Here is a 13802-nt window from a genome sequence, read left to right as displayed (position 1 = left end):
TCCATGTCCACAAATGTGACCTCGTCCAGCACAGAAAGTGTGTCCTTCAACCCCCCGTTCGGTCACTTATGAGCGCAGCGAATCTTTCTTCCGCGTGTCACGCACTTTGCCTTTCGCCTGGTGACCTGTGTGAATATGACGGTGTGTAACTGCCATTTTATGACGATGTTTACAAAAGCCAACCTCATCGCATGCCCGACCTCATCGCATGCCCGTCGATACCGCCTTCCGCAGCGAGCATGGATAAGTGACGTAGTGCTGCTGTAAATTACAAGTGGGGGAACGCTTCTCCTCGATGGTGGAATCATGGTACCTGCAGTCACACTTTGAAATCTATCACTGATGTACATGTGTTCTGCAGCAGCTCTGTATGTAGTAATATTAATAGTAATGACAAGCACGTTCACTTGCTCACCGCTGTATCACAGAGACAACGTCACGAGGCCGAGGCCTGTGGCGATGCTCCGCTCGCAGATACGGCTAATAACTGTGACTGGTTCCAGGTTTGTGACACAAAATATCACATTATGAATCGTGGGAGCATGTAATTAATTTATTTTTAATCTTCATTGTAAACTCCTGAAAATGTATGAATGAAGGTATCCAGTTTGGGCGGGGCGTTGCCCCCGCCCCGTGCCACCCAGAAAACTCCGCTCATAGGAAACATCATCATGTTCAGCAATAAACCAAAGTGGCTAGTTTTGTCCTATGAATGGAAATGGATGCTGTATGGTGCCGGTTCCTTCTTACACTCGCTGTTTCAACAAAGCGTGCAGAGCCAGCCGCAGCAGCAACCGCATATGAACGCTTGGACCACAAATCAAGCATCACCATCGACACAAATTTGTAACATGCGGATGACCTTGCCCTGGGAACGCAAGCAGTCGCTTTCAACGACGTCGAATTGACTCTGAAACAAGACCTAAACACCATGGGGGAATATTTCCGGAAATGAAGGCTTAAGCCAAATCCTTGCAAAACGACAGTCATTGCATTTCATCTTGATAATTATAGGAGCGCCAAGCGCACTCTGACCTTCTGCGGCAACACTGTGCAACACGACCCCACTCCAACCCACGCGAACCTTCTACGACCACCTGGAAAAGGTGGCCGCCAAAGCAAAAAACAAGGGTCAAGCTGGGGAGCATCAGCACCAGGGCTACGGACATCAACGATGGCCCTTGTGTACTCTGTTTCCGAATACCGTGCACCAGTATAGACCAGAAGTAGTCTCACTCCGCTTGTTGATGTCCACACTGCGATGCGGTGCATCACCGGAACCCTCAAGTCGACCCCAACAGCCTGAGGCTGCCCGTGCTGTCAGCAAATCTCTCCCCCACCCAACCGCCGCAACCCTCCAGGAAGTCCCGCAAAAGGAGGAAAGCAGTCGCCTTCCCATTCATCAGGAGCTCAACGACGTCCCTCGTCATCGCGTGAAGTCATGCCAAGCTCTTTTGAACCGATGAGCTTAAGCTTAAACAACGCGAATTCAACCCCAATGAAGCCTGGAGGGTTGAATGGAGTTAAAAATAACTCACGCACACTTTGTGAAAGACCAAACACAGAATATCCCTGGGTTTGATATTCTACAGAGCTCATGGTCCACCCTGAACCACATCTGCACAAACCATGGCAGTAGATGCAGATACCTGATGCATAAAGGGAGAATTAAAACTACCAACGTGACTTTACCAAAAAAACCTAAGAGTATGAATCCTTGCAGTCACGAAAGCTTCAAATCTGAAATTAAAAACTCTCCAGTGTGTGTGACTGTAGTCATCCAGAACAGACCGTACAACGTATAATGACGCAATGCCCGATCCAAAAATACGAAGGCGACATCACTGCGATGATGATGCACTCCGCTATTCCTCACGCGGTTGTCTGGCTTGACCACCTGAATGTGAAATTGTAGATGTTGCTGTATATTTACATCAGCAGCCATACGAAAGAGAGGCCCTGAAAGCACATATGAGGAGGCGGTGGGAGCGTTGCAGGACTGCAAAGTCCGTGTTTGCCCAAGAGAGTGGGAAGCTGTGCCACAATCTCTTACTCCGAGTGGCACACCCATGGGAACGGGTCACTACCGCAGAACAAGAAAGAACTCTCCGGTATTTTTCCACTTTTGTTCGAGCCCTCCGGAGACCCTGGATCCCTTCAATAACAACAACATCGTTGTTGTCGTCGCAGCAAGCGGGATGAGGAAATACCCCGAAGGTTCCACACATTCCTACTTCGGTATTTAAATACTGTGCGGATAAATAGGAATACCCGTTAAAATCTGAGAAGGTTATTCTACCTGTGATTGCACGTATGGATTAGAAACACGGACGTTGAAAAGTAAAAATGGAACGGATGCTGATGAGTGCGCAAAGGAGCAGAAAGAGATGCACACTCGGAATTGTACTGAGACAAAGAGGAGCACGTAGATTAGAGATTACACACAAAGTTAGAGACATTATATGACCTGTTAACTCAAGCGAGTGAAATAGATTGCAATGCTCACGATGAATGCATCGAAGCGTACATCTAAGAATCGGTGAGTTATAACGGTCGTAAATTATACGCCAACGCAGGCCACTAGAATTAACAAGACAAAACAAGATGGGACAAACGAAACAAAACACGGAAAGGGTTTATGAATCTTATCGGTGTCTCTTTAAGCACAGTTGCCGAGCTCAGGCCTAGAGGCCCGAAACATCGAGCGGTCGGCCACGAACGGCAGCGTCGACATTGTAATAGACAAAGAAATTAACGTGAACCTCGGACCTCGGACCAAAAACAGGAGCCATTGGTGGGGTCGGGCTGGCGGGTTGACGCTTGTGTTGCGCCCGAAACCGTCGTCATTTATTTTACTTTATTTTTCTACCTACGTGACTTTACCGAAAGAACCAAAGAGTATGGATTCCTGCAGTCACGAAAGCTTCAAATCAGGGTTGAATGCCCATCGCAAAGTAAAGGAATTGCCTCTCGAAGATAACCTTCCCTTCTAACTAAAACATCTAGATTGAAAACTCATTTCTTGAGAACTGCTTTTTGCATTGAGTTGTTGTCTTCACGCCCCCCCCTCCTCCCCCTGCCACCGCACCTCCGATGAGCACGGTTGGCTACGTACGGTGGAAAAGAAGTTCAAAATTCCGCAAGCCCTCTCGAGCCGCGAAGGGTCACGTTCTTGAAAACGTTCGTGAATGCAGAAACCTTGTTCCAATGGGGAAAATGGGATTACGTTCCTACTACGAGTGAACACAGGCGAGGGGGAGGAAATGGTAAATAGGGAATTAGTTTACATTTAGTAACTCGCGAACATGCAGAACCGGCGAATCAAAACTCGTCCGAAGCAATGGTTTTACCGTGAATACAAACTAACATCCGTGTTTCGTGCCACAACATGATATGACGAGATCCCCCACGTTACGCGACACAAGAACAAAAGTCCGGAACGAAATCGTGGCTCAAAGAACTCTTTTGCTGTTGTTGCTAAAGTTATACATTTCTGTAAATATTGAACATTCAAAAGGCTCAAAGGCGAATCGTCGAGTCAAAATGTGAATTCCCCCAAACGAGGGGGTGGAGAGAAGCGGTCTCCGTGGTAACGCTCGGTCGCGGCGGCGGTCCAATCGCGTCGCCAGAGACAGACACGTGAAGTTCACTATGAACATCGAGACATTATGGATAGGAATGCGTCACCTATATCAATGCATTGTGTATATATCTTGACTTAAAGCTTTCGTGACTGCAGGGATTAATATTCATTGGGTCTTTCGGTAAAGCCACGTAGATAGAAAAAATAATAAAAATATCACGACATTTCGAAAGACCCAATGAATATTGTGTATATAGATACATTATGAATATCGATGTGATGTGAATATCAATATGTTGTGTACATCAATGCATCATGAATATCGATGTGTTGTGGAGTATATCTATACATTACGAATATCGATGTGTTGCGTATACCGATACATCGTGAATATCGATGTGTCGTGTATATTAATACATTACGAATATTGACGTTCTGTGCATATCGATGTGCTTGTGCATATTGACGAGTCGCGTACATCGATGTGTGTTGTGTGCGCGCGGATGGCAGATCCTCGGTTCGCACCTTAAATGGCGGAAAATGTCCCCGCGTGAATATCGCACGAGCGGAGGAACGCCGACAATCCACGTAAGTCAGCCCCCCCCCCCACCCATAAAACGTGACTCACCGCTCGACACGTTGCCCCGAGGCCGTTAAACTGACAAAAGGCCACGAGTTTCAGCCACATCTTTTACACCCGGTGGCCACAAACTGGGTCGGCTACGTTGGGGGTCGTGTCCACAGGACAGGATTTTTCCACCCTCCAACGGGCCCGTGCTACAACTCGCCGCTGTTCCGTTGAACACGTCATAGGAGGCTTTCACGACCAAAATTATCCATCAGAGGGTTAGTTTTTTTGGGTTAGATCGCGTAAAAATATAAATGTTGTGTCGTTAAACCCGCCACCACCCGACACAGCCAATTAGTAAGGTTTGTCACTCAAACAATGCGTGCCAATTGGAGTAGTTGCTCGGTTAACAGTGACATCGGTTAACGGTTTTTCGGTTAACGTTTTGTCTCCCATAGAAACCCCTCCTGGCCACTTCACAGCCCAGTGCCCGGTGTCTTTAGGAGCTGAGCAAATCTAAGTGATCCATTAACCCTTGCCCTTGAAGGGTTGGATAACAGGTTGACGCTCACCCCATGTATGTAAGAGGGAGACACTCACCCCCCCCCCCCCCCCTTGTAAGTGGGAGACGCTCACTCCGTGTGTCAGTGCAAGACACTCACCGCACGTGTCAGTGGGAAACACTCACCCTGCCGTCTTCATCTGGCACCACAGCAGCAGGGCGTCCTTGGCCGACTTCACCTCCCGGCTGTCCTCCGTTTCCACGCTGATGTCCTGGATCTGTGAGGAGCGACAACAGTGGGCACAACGCATTGTATTCCACCACTCCAACAACAACAACCGCGATTCGCCACTAAGTGGCGGTGACGTCACCACTACACTTGTGCCAGGTTATGTGCACGTTGAGGCCAAGTGAAGTGTCGAACGCCCGCTAGCACGAGGTCACCGGGCAGACTCAGGTTCCACGGGTCGACTGACTGAGATGGCCGGCTGATGCACCACCTGTGCCCCCCGTGACAACTCGTCAACGCACACTCGTCTACACACGCGGCTGCTCGACACCTTTAGCCCAGTCAACTGAGTACAGGCCCAGGTGCCTGCACTGCCGCAGAGATTCAATACAAACCACGGTTCATACAAGGTGACTGGTGAGACACACTCAAAGCACTCTGTCTTGACTCAACATGTAATGGCTCCTTCACAATGCAATGTGAGAGCTGGACAATTGCAAAGACTACACAGCAAACTGTAAGTCATAGAATTATCTTTTTTTTAAGATGGAGGATGTTAAGAATTTCACGGACAGATGAGACAGGTAACTTAAATATATTTTGGATGGCAGGTACAGAAATAATAATTAGAGAATAGTAAAGTTAGATCCCTTGGACATGTCAAGAGAAAACAAGACACTTAATATCATGCTTTGACTGGTACAATTACAGGCACAAGAAGCCGGGGAAGACAGCGAGTTAAGTTACATCATAAGAAATATAAATAATTGGATTGCAACTAGGAGTAAGTATTGCATGCAAAGTTCTTGAGTAAAATCGTGGACAGAGCCAAATGGAGGGAAGGCCATGATCACCGACGTCTCTGGGAAAGGACTTGGCACAGAAAGACTGACACTGCCCATGGACGAACATTGTCCATAGACTTACATTTCCCCATGTAGCCTCAACAGACTTTTGGGGCAAGTGCTGTGAGCGAGCAACTATGAAGGACGGCACGGCACACGAGGGGGTTGGTGGCCAACACCGCACCCGACCGCCTTTGTCTCCCCAGTGGCGATGTTTACTACACATCGCACCAGGTACTCATTTGAGGCTGAGTCGACCTAGGGGAGCGCCAGGACCGCTTCAGATAATCGTCGCTGGTGTTGGTGGCCGTGAGCACGCACACACACACACCAAGTGGTTTAGACCAAGTCCTGCAGCTGAATCACGTCTGCCTATGTAAACACCGTCGCGTTGAGGACCTCGCGAAATGTTTCGGATGCCCCTTGCGGTTATCGACTCGGATACGGAGAGGAATGCCGACTGCGTGGCAATGCGGAGAGTCGAACTCGCAGATTGCGTTGTTTTCCACGGGCATGATTTACGCAATGTATTATTTGACGAGCATTATATGTTACGTATTAATAACTGAATACAAGTGCTTAACAAACATATACAGTTGAAATGCATTTCATTAAATAGAATATTTGTAATGATCCAATTGGCTTCATGGCTAATTAATCAGCAGAAAAAACATCCAGAAAAGGGGGCAATCGTCATACTTCATGAAACTCTGCTCAACTATCCCATTCAGATATATCGGCTGATGAGTCTACTACAGTTGATGTCTCACGTCAAATGATGTTTCTAATCCCTGCTAACGACTCCCGTCAGTGGCAATTCGTCAGCCAGGCCGGCTGAGAGCGATCAGTGTCTCTCCTTGACGCGTCTCTCCAAGGTGGCAAGTACGCGCGATTGAGGAACGAGAGGAGTGCCGTGTGGTTCCAATCTAACTAAACTCAAAACACGTTTTTTTTGTATTTTACCAGGTAAGGCCCACTTAGCTATATAGCTCCTTTTCAGAAGCGACCTGGCAACAAATGACAGCTCAACCAAGTGGCTTATCGCGTGGACATGTATACAAACCAAATAGCCCAAACGCATGCTTATAAATGTGGAGGAAAAACTGGAGGACCCGGAGAAAAATCCACGCGACCACGGGGAGAGAGACACGCAAACACCAAATACACAGCAGCAGGCGTCAGGGTCGGGATCGAACCCACGACCTCCTGTAGACCAGGCAAGGTAGTTAACATCTCCCCGTACCCCTAATTCATTGTTAATCAGGACACTGGACCTCGAGGCAGTTCTCGGAACAGTACGAACGACTCAATAGGAGTGGATCAAAGAAGGGAGAGTAGCCGTTACACAATATGCCCGGCTGTAAACAACGAGTGTGTCTATGGAAGAGCTGTGATGTATATGGCCGCGGGTGGGGCTATGCACGTGGTCTGTAATCCAGCACTGTGGAGGCAGCGAGGGTTGGTGGATCGCACAAATGTTGCGAAACTCCCGTCCCGTGGGTGGGCGTCGAGGGGGAGCAATGTCCTGGCTCGCCAGGAGAAGGCAGTACGTACAAAAAAAGTGATCTTCACCTGTTCCGCCTGAATGGGAAAGAGTGTTTCCCCCTTGCATGCGTGTGCTTTCTGCGGGTGTTATGGTTTTCTCACTGTCACACCGATGTGCTAAAGTAATAGCTAATTGGCACGTTTTGTTCAGGTGACAAACCTTACTAATTGGATATGTGGTGGTGGGTTAACGACACATTTATATTCACGCGATATAACCCAAAAACCTTTATTATGAATAACATTGGTCGTGAAAGCCTACGTGTTAGATGTCCTCCCAGATTCCCACTCGTCTGCGGTTCCTCCTTGCGTCTCTGAGTCGTGTTACAACTTGAACGTTATGATTGTTAGAATGCTGAATACGATGGAGAGCGTATTGCTGTGCTTAAAAATAAAAAATAAACACTGCTGGAAGCAGTCTGCTAATCTGCCAATTAATTCAGTAAAGTAACATTTTAATTTTTCATTTTTTCACATTCAATTGTTCCCATTGCCATGTTAAAGCAATGGGTTTATTATCCGGCCGGGGGGGGGGGGGGGGGCACTGTGGGCAGAGCGCTTGAATCATGGGCCGGGACCGGTCGCGGATCGAATCATTGCTGATAGACTGAGCGCCGTTTTTTTGCAGGAAGCCATAACAGCGGGTCGTCCCAAGTGAATGTGGAATTTCCTCAGGACTCGTTTTTTGAGTGGGAAACACTCAGCAATGCAGCTGCTACAGCGGAACGACATCTGTTGAAGATATGTGTCATCACGCCGCTTATTGATGCCAGAAATAAGAGTGCCATCCCGTTCTTATTATGCAAAGCACCAAAATTTGCATGCTTGGCTACATCCGGGGCTAAAAAAGTTCAACATACATACATGCATATGTAGCTGGTATGGGCTTAATGTAATGACTGGCGTTAATGTAACTGCACAGTAGGCCACGCCCATCAGTGGAATAATCAATTAAGGGCAGAGGGCATCTATTCAGATTCGGATGGACGCTGTACAGGTGAAGTATGGGAATTGACGGCAGGAACTTCTTGACGGGAACACACTTTTATTAAATCTTTACGTATCAAAATACAACGTGTAGTCTCCTTTCTTCCGACTTCACACTCCACTACTCTCGTGTAAACTCTAGGCCTCTGGCTACACACGATACCCTTCACTCGTGTAGACCCTACGCCTCTGGCTACACAATACACTGCATTCGGCTCGTGTAGACCTTACGCCTATGGCTACACACACTACACTCGCCTCTGGGTTACACAGAGTCCCGGTCCCGTTAGGACAGCGGGACTAGGTACCGCAGGGCCCTAGGTCTTCATCCCCGTCTTCATTCTTCGCTGGTTACACACTGCCCTCACGCCTGTGTGCATCCCCTTTTATAGCCCCTGCTCACGAGAGGCGGAGCTGATGCGTACTTCAACGTGAGCATCGCTCCTTAATGAACCAATCACGACGCACTCTCTCTACGATCCGTTTTCCCCAGCGCGTGTTAACACTCCTCCACCAATCACACCGCGCTGCCACCCGATCACTCCCTCTCAGCACGTCACCCGTCCACAGCCAATCAGTACCCCGTAACCCACGACCCCGCGCTGACCCCTGATCCTCCACCGTCAGCGCACGTCACCACCTACACAGCCAATCATTACGCGCTGGCATACGATCTCTAATCCCAGCGCGTATCACCTCTACACAGGGATTGAGCAGTTAGGTGCTGTGTAACGTGAGCTCTATTGGTGTGCATCTGGTCATATTTACAGACGCACGAATACTCCTCAGAAGAACACTTTGAAATAACGAGTGGCCGTTCCACAACCCTCTGGTGTCCCTCGGTGGCGGAGTCACTCGACCCTCAAGAAGAGGGCAGAACACAATGCAGAGTATCCGCCCATCGCCTCCGAACTCGTCTATTGTTGTCGTTTTTATTAGCCGGCCTGTCCCCTCGTTACGGTCACGGGAGGAGGGGTCTAGGGCGAGCCGGTTCCGCGTACAAAAGCAGCGACGCGGCACTCGAAGTGCGAAAGCAACGCCGTGCGTTAATGGACGGTAGCACGTCCACAGTGCACACTGCAGGCAGGCTGTGCGCGTTGGTCTGCAGCATACGCGTGGGCCGGCTGTCGTGGGGCGCGCCATCTCTGGGAACTGTGAACGCTGTCGCTCTGCCGTGTCTCGCCTCCCGCCGACAGCCGCCTGCTGAGTTGCGCTGCCCATTGTTCACGTGCGGCCAAGTTAAATATAGACGCATTGTCTCTCGGGGCCTGAGGTATTTAGCAGTGCACGTAAAAAACAAGAAACACGGAACGTTATTTAGTGCTTGCTTTTTTGTGAAGTCTACTGGGGAAACTGAAGTTAGTGGGGCTATTGTGTGGGCCCGAGATAGTTAAAACGTGATGTTATTCTTGGGGTGTATCCATGGAAAAAACGCACGGTTGTCCATACGTGCCGGTTTAGCGGAATCTATGAATCACAATTTTCATCAAATAAATCAAGGAACACACGCTGTGAATAGAAATACACGCTTATTGGTGTTTCCATCAAAGTTGAGTAATAGGCACCCTCGTGTATTTATGGCTCCAGGGGTAGAGCGTCAACCACGCGGCCTCGTGAAGAGTGCACGCGCACCTGATGCATTCTCATCACCGGGGACATTCCCCCACACGGCGAATGAAAATGTACACCGCTGTCAAAGCGCCGCAGGCACCGTTCGTTCCTAAGGCTTGTTCCCCTCGTTGTTCATTTGCACCCGGGCTTCACTTTGCCGATTTGTGCAGCAGGGCAATTTATTTCACCGGGCTGACTCAACAGAGGATCAGCAAAGACGACACCAACTCTCTCCCGAAGCCCTCTTCGTGGCTCGCCAGACCTCGACATAGGCGCTTAGCTCCTGAACACTTTTACTGCCACCTACATGCGCAAAGAATAAGCGAGGTTAAAAACAAGATTAGTTTTTTTTTTACCGAGAGAGAAACCGTCTACTCTGCTGGCCTCTTGCGAGCACCAGTGAAGGCCGGCACTGTAGCACACGAGGGAGTGGGTGGCCAGCACCATGCCTGGCCGCCTTTGTCTCCCTAGTGCCGATGTTTATACAATCGCACTAGGCACTCATTTGAGGCTGAGTGGACCTAGGGGAGGCCCAGGACCTGTTCAGGTAATCGTCATTGGCATTGGCCGTGAGCGGGAATCAAACTTGGGTCACCGGGTTTGTAGTGCAGGACGCTAACCACGACACTACCGCTTCCCAAAACTATATATACACACACTATATCAATATATACACAACTATGTTATTACCTAGGCACCACTAGCCTCTTCAAAATTAGATGGACTCGCTACACTTTGAAACAATCCCATATCGCTCACGTTGACCGATATAGATCTAAACAAAAAATAAACTATTTTTTATTTTACCCAGTAAGGCTTACTGAGCTATGTAGCTCTTTTACAGAAGCGACCTGACCACAAATGACAGCTCAACGAAGCGGCTTATCACGTGGAAATGTATAGCAGCCAAATACTCTCAATGCACGTCGATTATAAATATTGAGGGAAAAACGGGATGACCCGGAGAAAGATCCACAGAACCACAGGGAGAGAGACACGCAAACTCCAAATGTGCAGCAGGCATCAGGGTCGGCATCGAACCCACGACCTCCTGCATACCAGGAGAGGTAGTTAACGTCTTGCCACCCTGGCGCACCGACAGCACGGTACCAGCTACTTATCGCGAATCAACTTCAGGATCTAGAGCAAGAAAGTAAAATTGAGTCAACTCTCGCGAAAAGTGGAAAGGCGAAAAACGCACCCTGAGTTGATCAAAATTATTTTTTAATAAAATGTGTTCACTGCCGACGTGCGACATCTCGACCCCGAGTGAAACATTCCGTGGGTCCGACTTTCATGCCTGACGCATCACATTCCTAGCTCCGGCCATACATTCAACATGAGCTGCGAAATGTGAACATAGCGCGCGACTTCCAAAAACCCGAGGGAAAAGATTAAGTGGACATTTTAACGGCCTCAATAGAAAAAAAAACTGCCTGTTAGACTTTTAATAGCGCATACTACAGCTGTCCAAATATCAACACACACCAATTGCTGGCCGATAAATGTCATTGTGATGATTTGTTGTGGACCATTTCCACCCGCATTGTAAAAAAAGCTATATTTTTCATATGTATGTCTGCGTTTGGGTATTTCATCACCATTATAATAGTAACTTACAACATCATCATAATTAACCATATTTGTTTCATTTCTACACCAAAGCCCCTGCATCTTGAAAGCATTTTCCCTTGGTCATATGCAACTGCAATTCGTGTCAACATAATCGTGTCATCACCTTACTAAGCTACTCAATAATGATCATGTTATTTACAAAGTCCCTTTTAATAATAGTTTAAAACGGCTGCCTGCTTCACATAACCTGGCCCATGCTCATATTCAGTGTGTGTTTGTGTCCATGCCTATTCCACCAAGCCCAACCTCACTCCAGGAGGTTTGAAGTGGCCTAAAACTTATTTTTATTTTAGCAGGTAAGGCCCACTGAGCTATGTATATCTTTTTTTCAGGACGCGACCTGGCTATCATAAGCAATAGCGCAAGGCAAGTGGCTTATAATCGTGTGGAAATGTACAGCAGCCGGAGGAGCTGCGGAAGAATCTGTAGAACGGAGGTGAAGGCGAGCCGATGGTCGCTGGGAAACGCGGAAAGCCATCGGAGGAAATGTTCCCGTACATTTCTCTGCGGAGCGGCAAGCGGCCGAATTTGCCAGTATCACAGTATGAAAAATAAGAATAGGTATACCCTTTTAGGCAATAAAACAGGTGTTAATATGTTCAAACGGCCTAGTCTCACCAATGTCAGACCAGGAACTAAAGAAGGCTCTGTCTGGTGTAGGCCAATCAAAAAACAATGCATATATTATCAGAGCATGTTTGTTTGCATGTTCACCACAAGTGTGGTTAATGCAGACTTGATTCCTTGCAAAAGGTATTTATTTGGTGTTTGAACATCTTAAAACCTTCTGTTTGATTGCCAGAAAGGGTAAAAGCCTATTTTTGTCACAGGGTTGAATGTGGCCCGCGAATTGTGCACCAAACTGGGCCCCCTTACGCGGATTGAAAATATCGGGAGGAGAAGGGTTTTCTGCACGCGATCAGCCATCATCCAGCAACGACAAGGTGGACATGGTGGCCCTGAGGAGGCCTCGTGAAATGGGCGCGATATCTCGTATAAAATTAATATCATAAAATCAGACAAGTATATGAATATTAATATCATGAAAGTTGTGCTAAGTTTACCTCAACACACCTTTCAAACCATTTATGCTTGCAGTATATAGTTATTTATTTATTTCAGGCCTACTGAGCTACATAGCTCTTTTTCAGAAGCGACCTGCATACAACAATGCTTAGAATTTAACAGTGCTAACTTGGAAAGCTATCCAGACTAGCCAAGTCAGTAGTAGAATGTGCATTTATTTTTTACAATGTTTTAATAAGGCAGGCAGAGGGAAATTTATGTTCATTATTGCTTGGTTTATGTTGGCAACATTTATAATGCTGTATTATTGTTTGTAAGATAGCCGTCCTTCTTTCAACATTACAAAGCATGCACTCAATCACTTCTTTATCCGTATCAATAAATGTGATCTCACAAGTTGTCCGGAACTTAAAACTCTTTGCCGCTGTGATTTGCACACACACAAGCACACGTTGCGGTTTCTTTCCCCTTTTATCAGCGTTGGACATCTCAGCAAAACTCGGGACCATTCGAGACGTTGCACACCATCACTCTGCCAGAAGCCAAAACTCAAAATGGTCAACGTGTTATTCCAAGCACAGTAGCAATATCCCATCACGGAAAGAGACCACCTCCTCTGCACAAACACAGCCGATACCCTTTTCCAATCACTCAGGCCTATCATGAATGGGTGATCTTCTTCTTTCGTATGGATTCATAGCAGTGGATAAAAAATGTGATTTTCTATTTGTTATCCACTCAATTGTCTGCTCAGAAGCAGAGTGGATGTCCGTCCATTCCTCCTTTAAAGGCGTGAAGGCAGCAGCAGCGTGTTGATGATGCGGTCGATGGTTTGGGATTCGCGATCCACACTACTCGCAAGCCGCCGAATTATTTGATGCGACATATGTGGCATCGGGTGGCCGCATCGGCCATGTGGCCCGGTCCTGATTGATGGTCGATCATTGGCAGTGTGGAACGTTGAAACCGGGGGAGGTTCGACGGTAGGCTCCTGTACGAGATGTCTTTATTTTTGACGTCGGCCGCAGTCCAGACTCTCGCTTCCATCTCTCACAGCGCCCATGGGTGACTGGCGCTATGAGAGGTGGAAGCCCATGTGTGATGGGCGCTATGCATGTGCTCGCCAGTCTACTGCAGGAACTCACTCCACCCAGATGCGGATAGTTTATGCACAAATGGAAAATTTAAAACTCTCCCGACAGCGTGCGCCCGGTCACTCAGAACATACCATGGGACGCATCATGACTCAATGCCCGAATCACAATTACGAA

At 47.8% G+C, this 13802-nt stretch overlaps 2 protein-coding genes across 4 annotated transcripts in view; one reads left to right on the top strand and one right to left on the bottom strand.

The window, feature by feature from the left end:
* Positions 1–13802, top strand: part of LOC133359663 (protein S100-A1-like) — a 450535-nt gene that overhangs the window by 198437 nt on the left and 238296 nt on the right. The gene's annotated exons all lie outside the window — the stretch shown is intronic.
* The window catches only part of LOC133359613 (spectrin beta chain, non-erythrocytic 1-like), a 152559-nt gene that overhangs the window by 59278 nt on the left and 79479 nt on the right, over positions 1–13802 (bottom strand). For all 3 annotated transcript variants that reach the window (XM_061578084.1, XM_061578091.1, XM_061578098.1), the window contains one exon: positions 4840–4931. In XM_061578084.1, the coding sequence (XP_061434068.1) occupies positions 4840–4931 (92 nt within the window). The remainder of the gene's footprint in view (positions 1–4839; positions 4932–13802) is intronic.

This window comes from Lethenteron reissneri, chromosome 8 (genome assembly GCF_015708825.2).
Source record: "Lethenteron reissneri isolate LAM-NWPU_2019-01 chromosome 8, ASM1570882v1, whole genome shotgun sequence".
Lineage (NCBI taxonomy): Eukaryota > Metazoa > Chordata > Hyperoartia > Petromyzontiformes > Petromyzontidae > Lethenteron > Lethenteron reissneri.
Note: the sequence above shows the minus strand (reverse complement) of the source record. Positions and strands in the feature narration are given on the sequence as shown.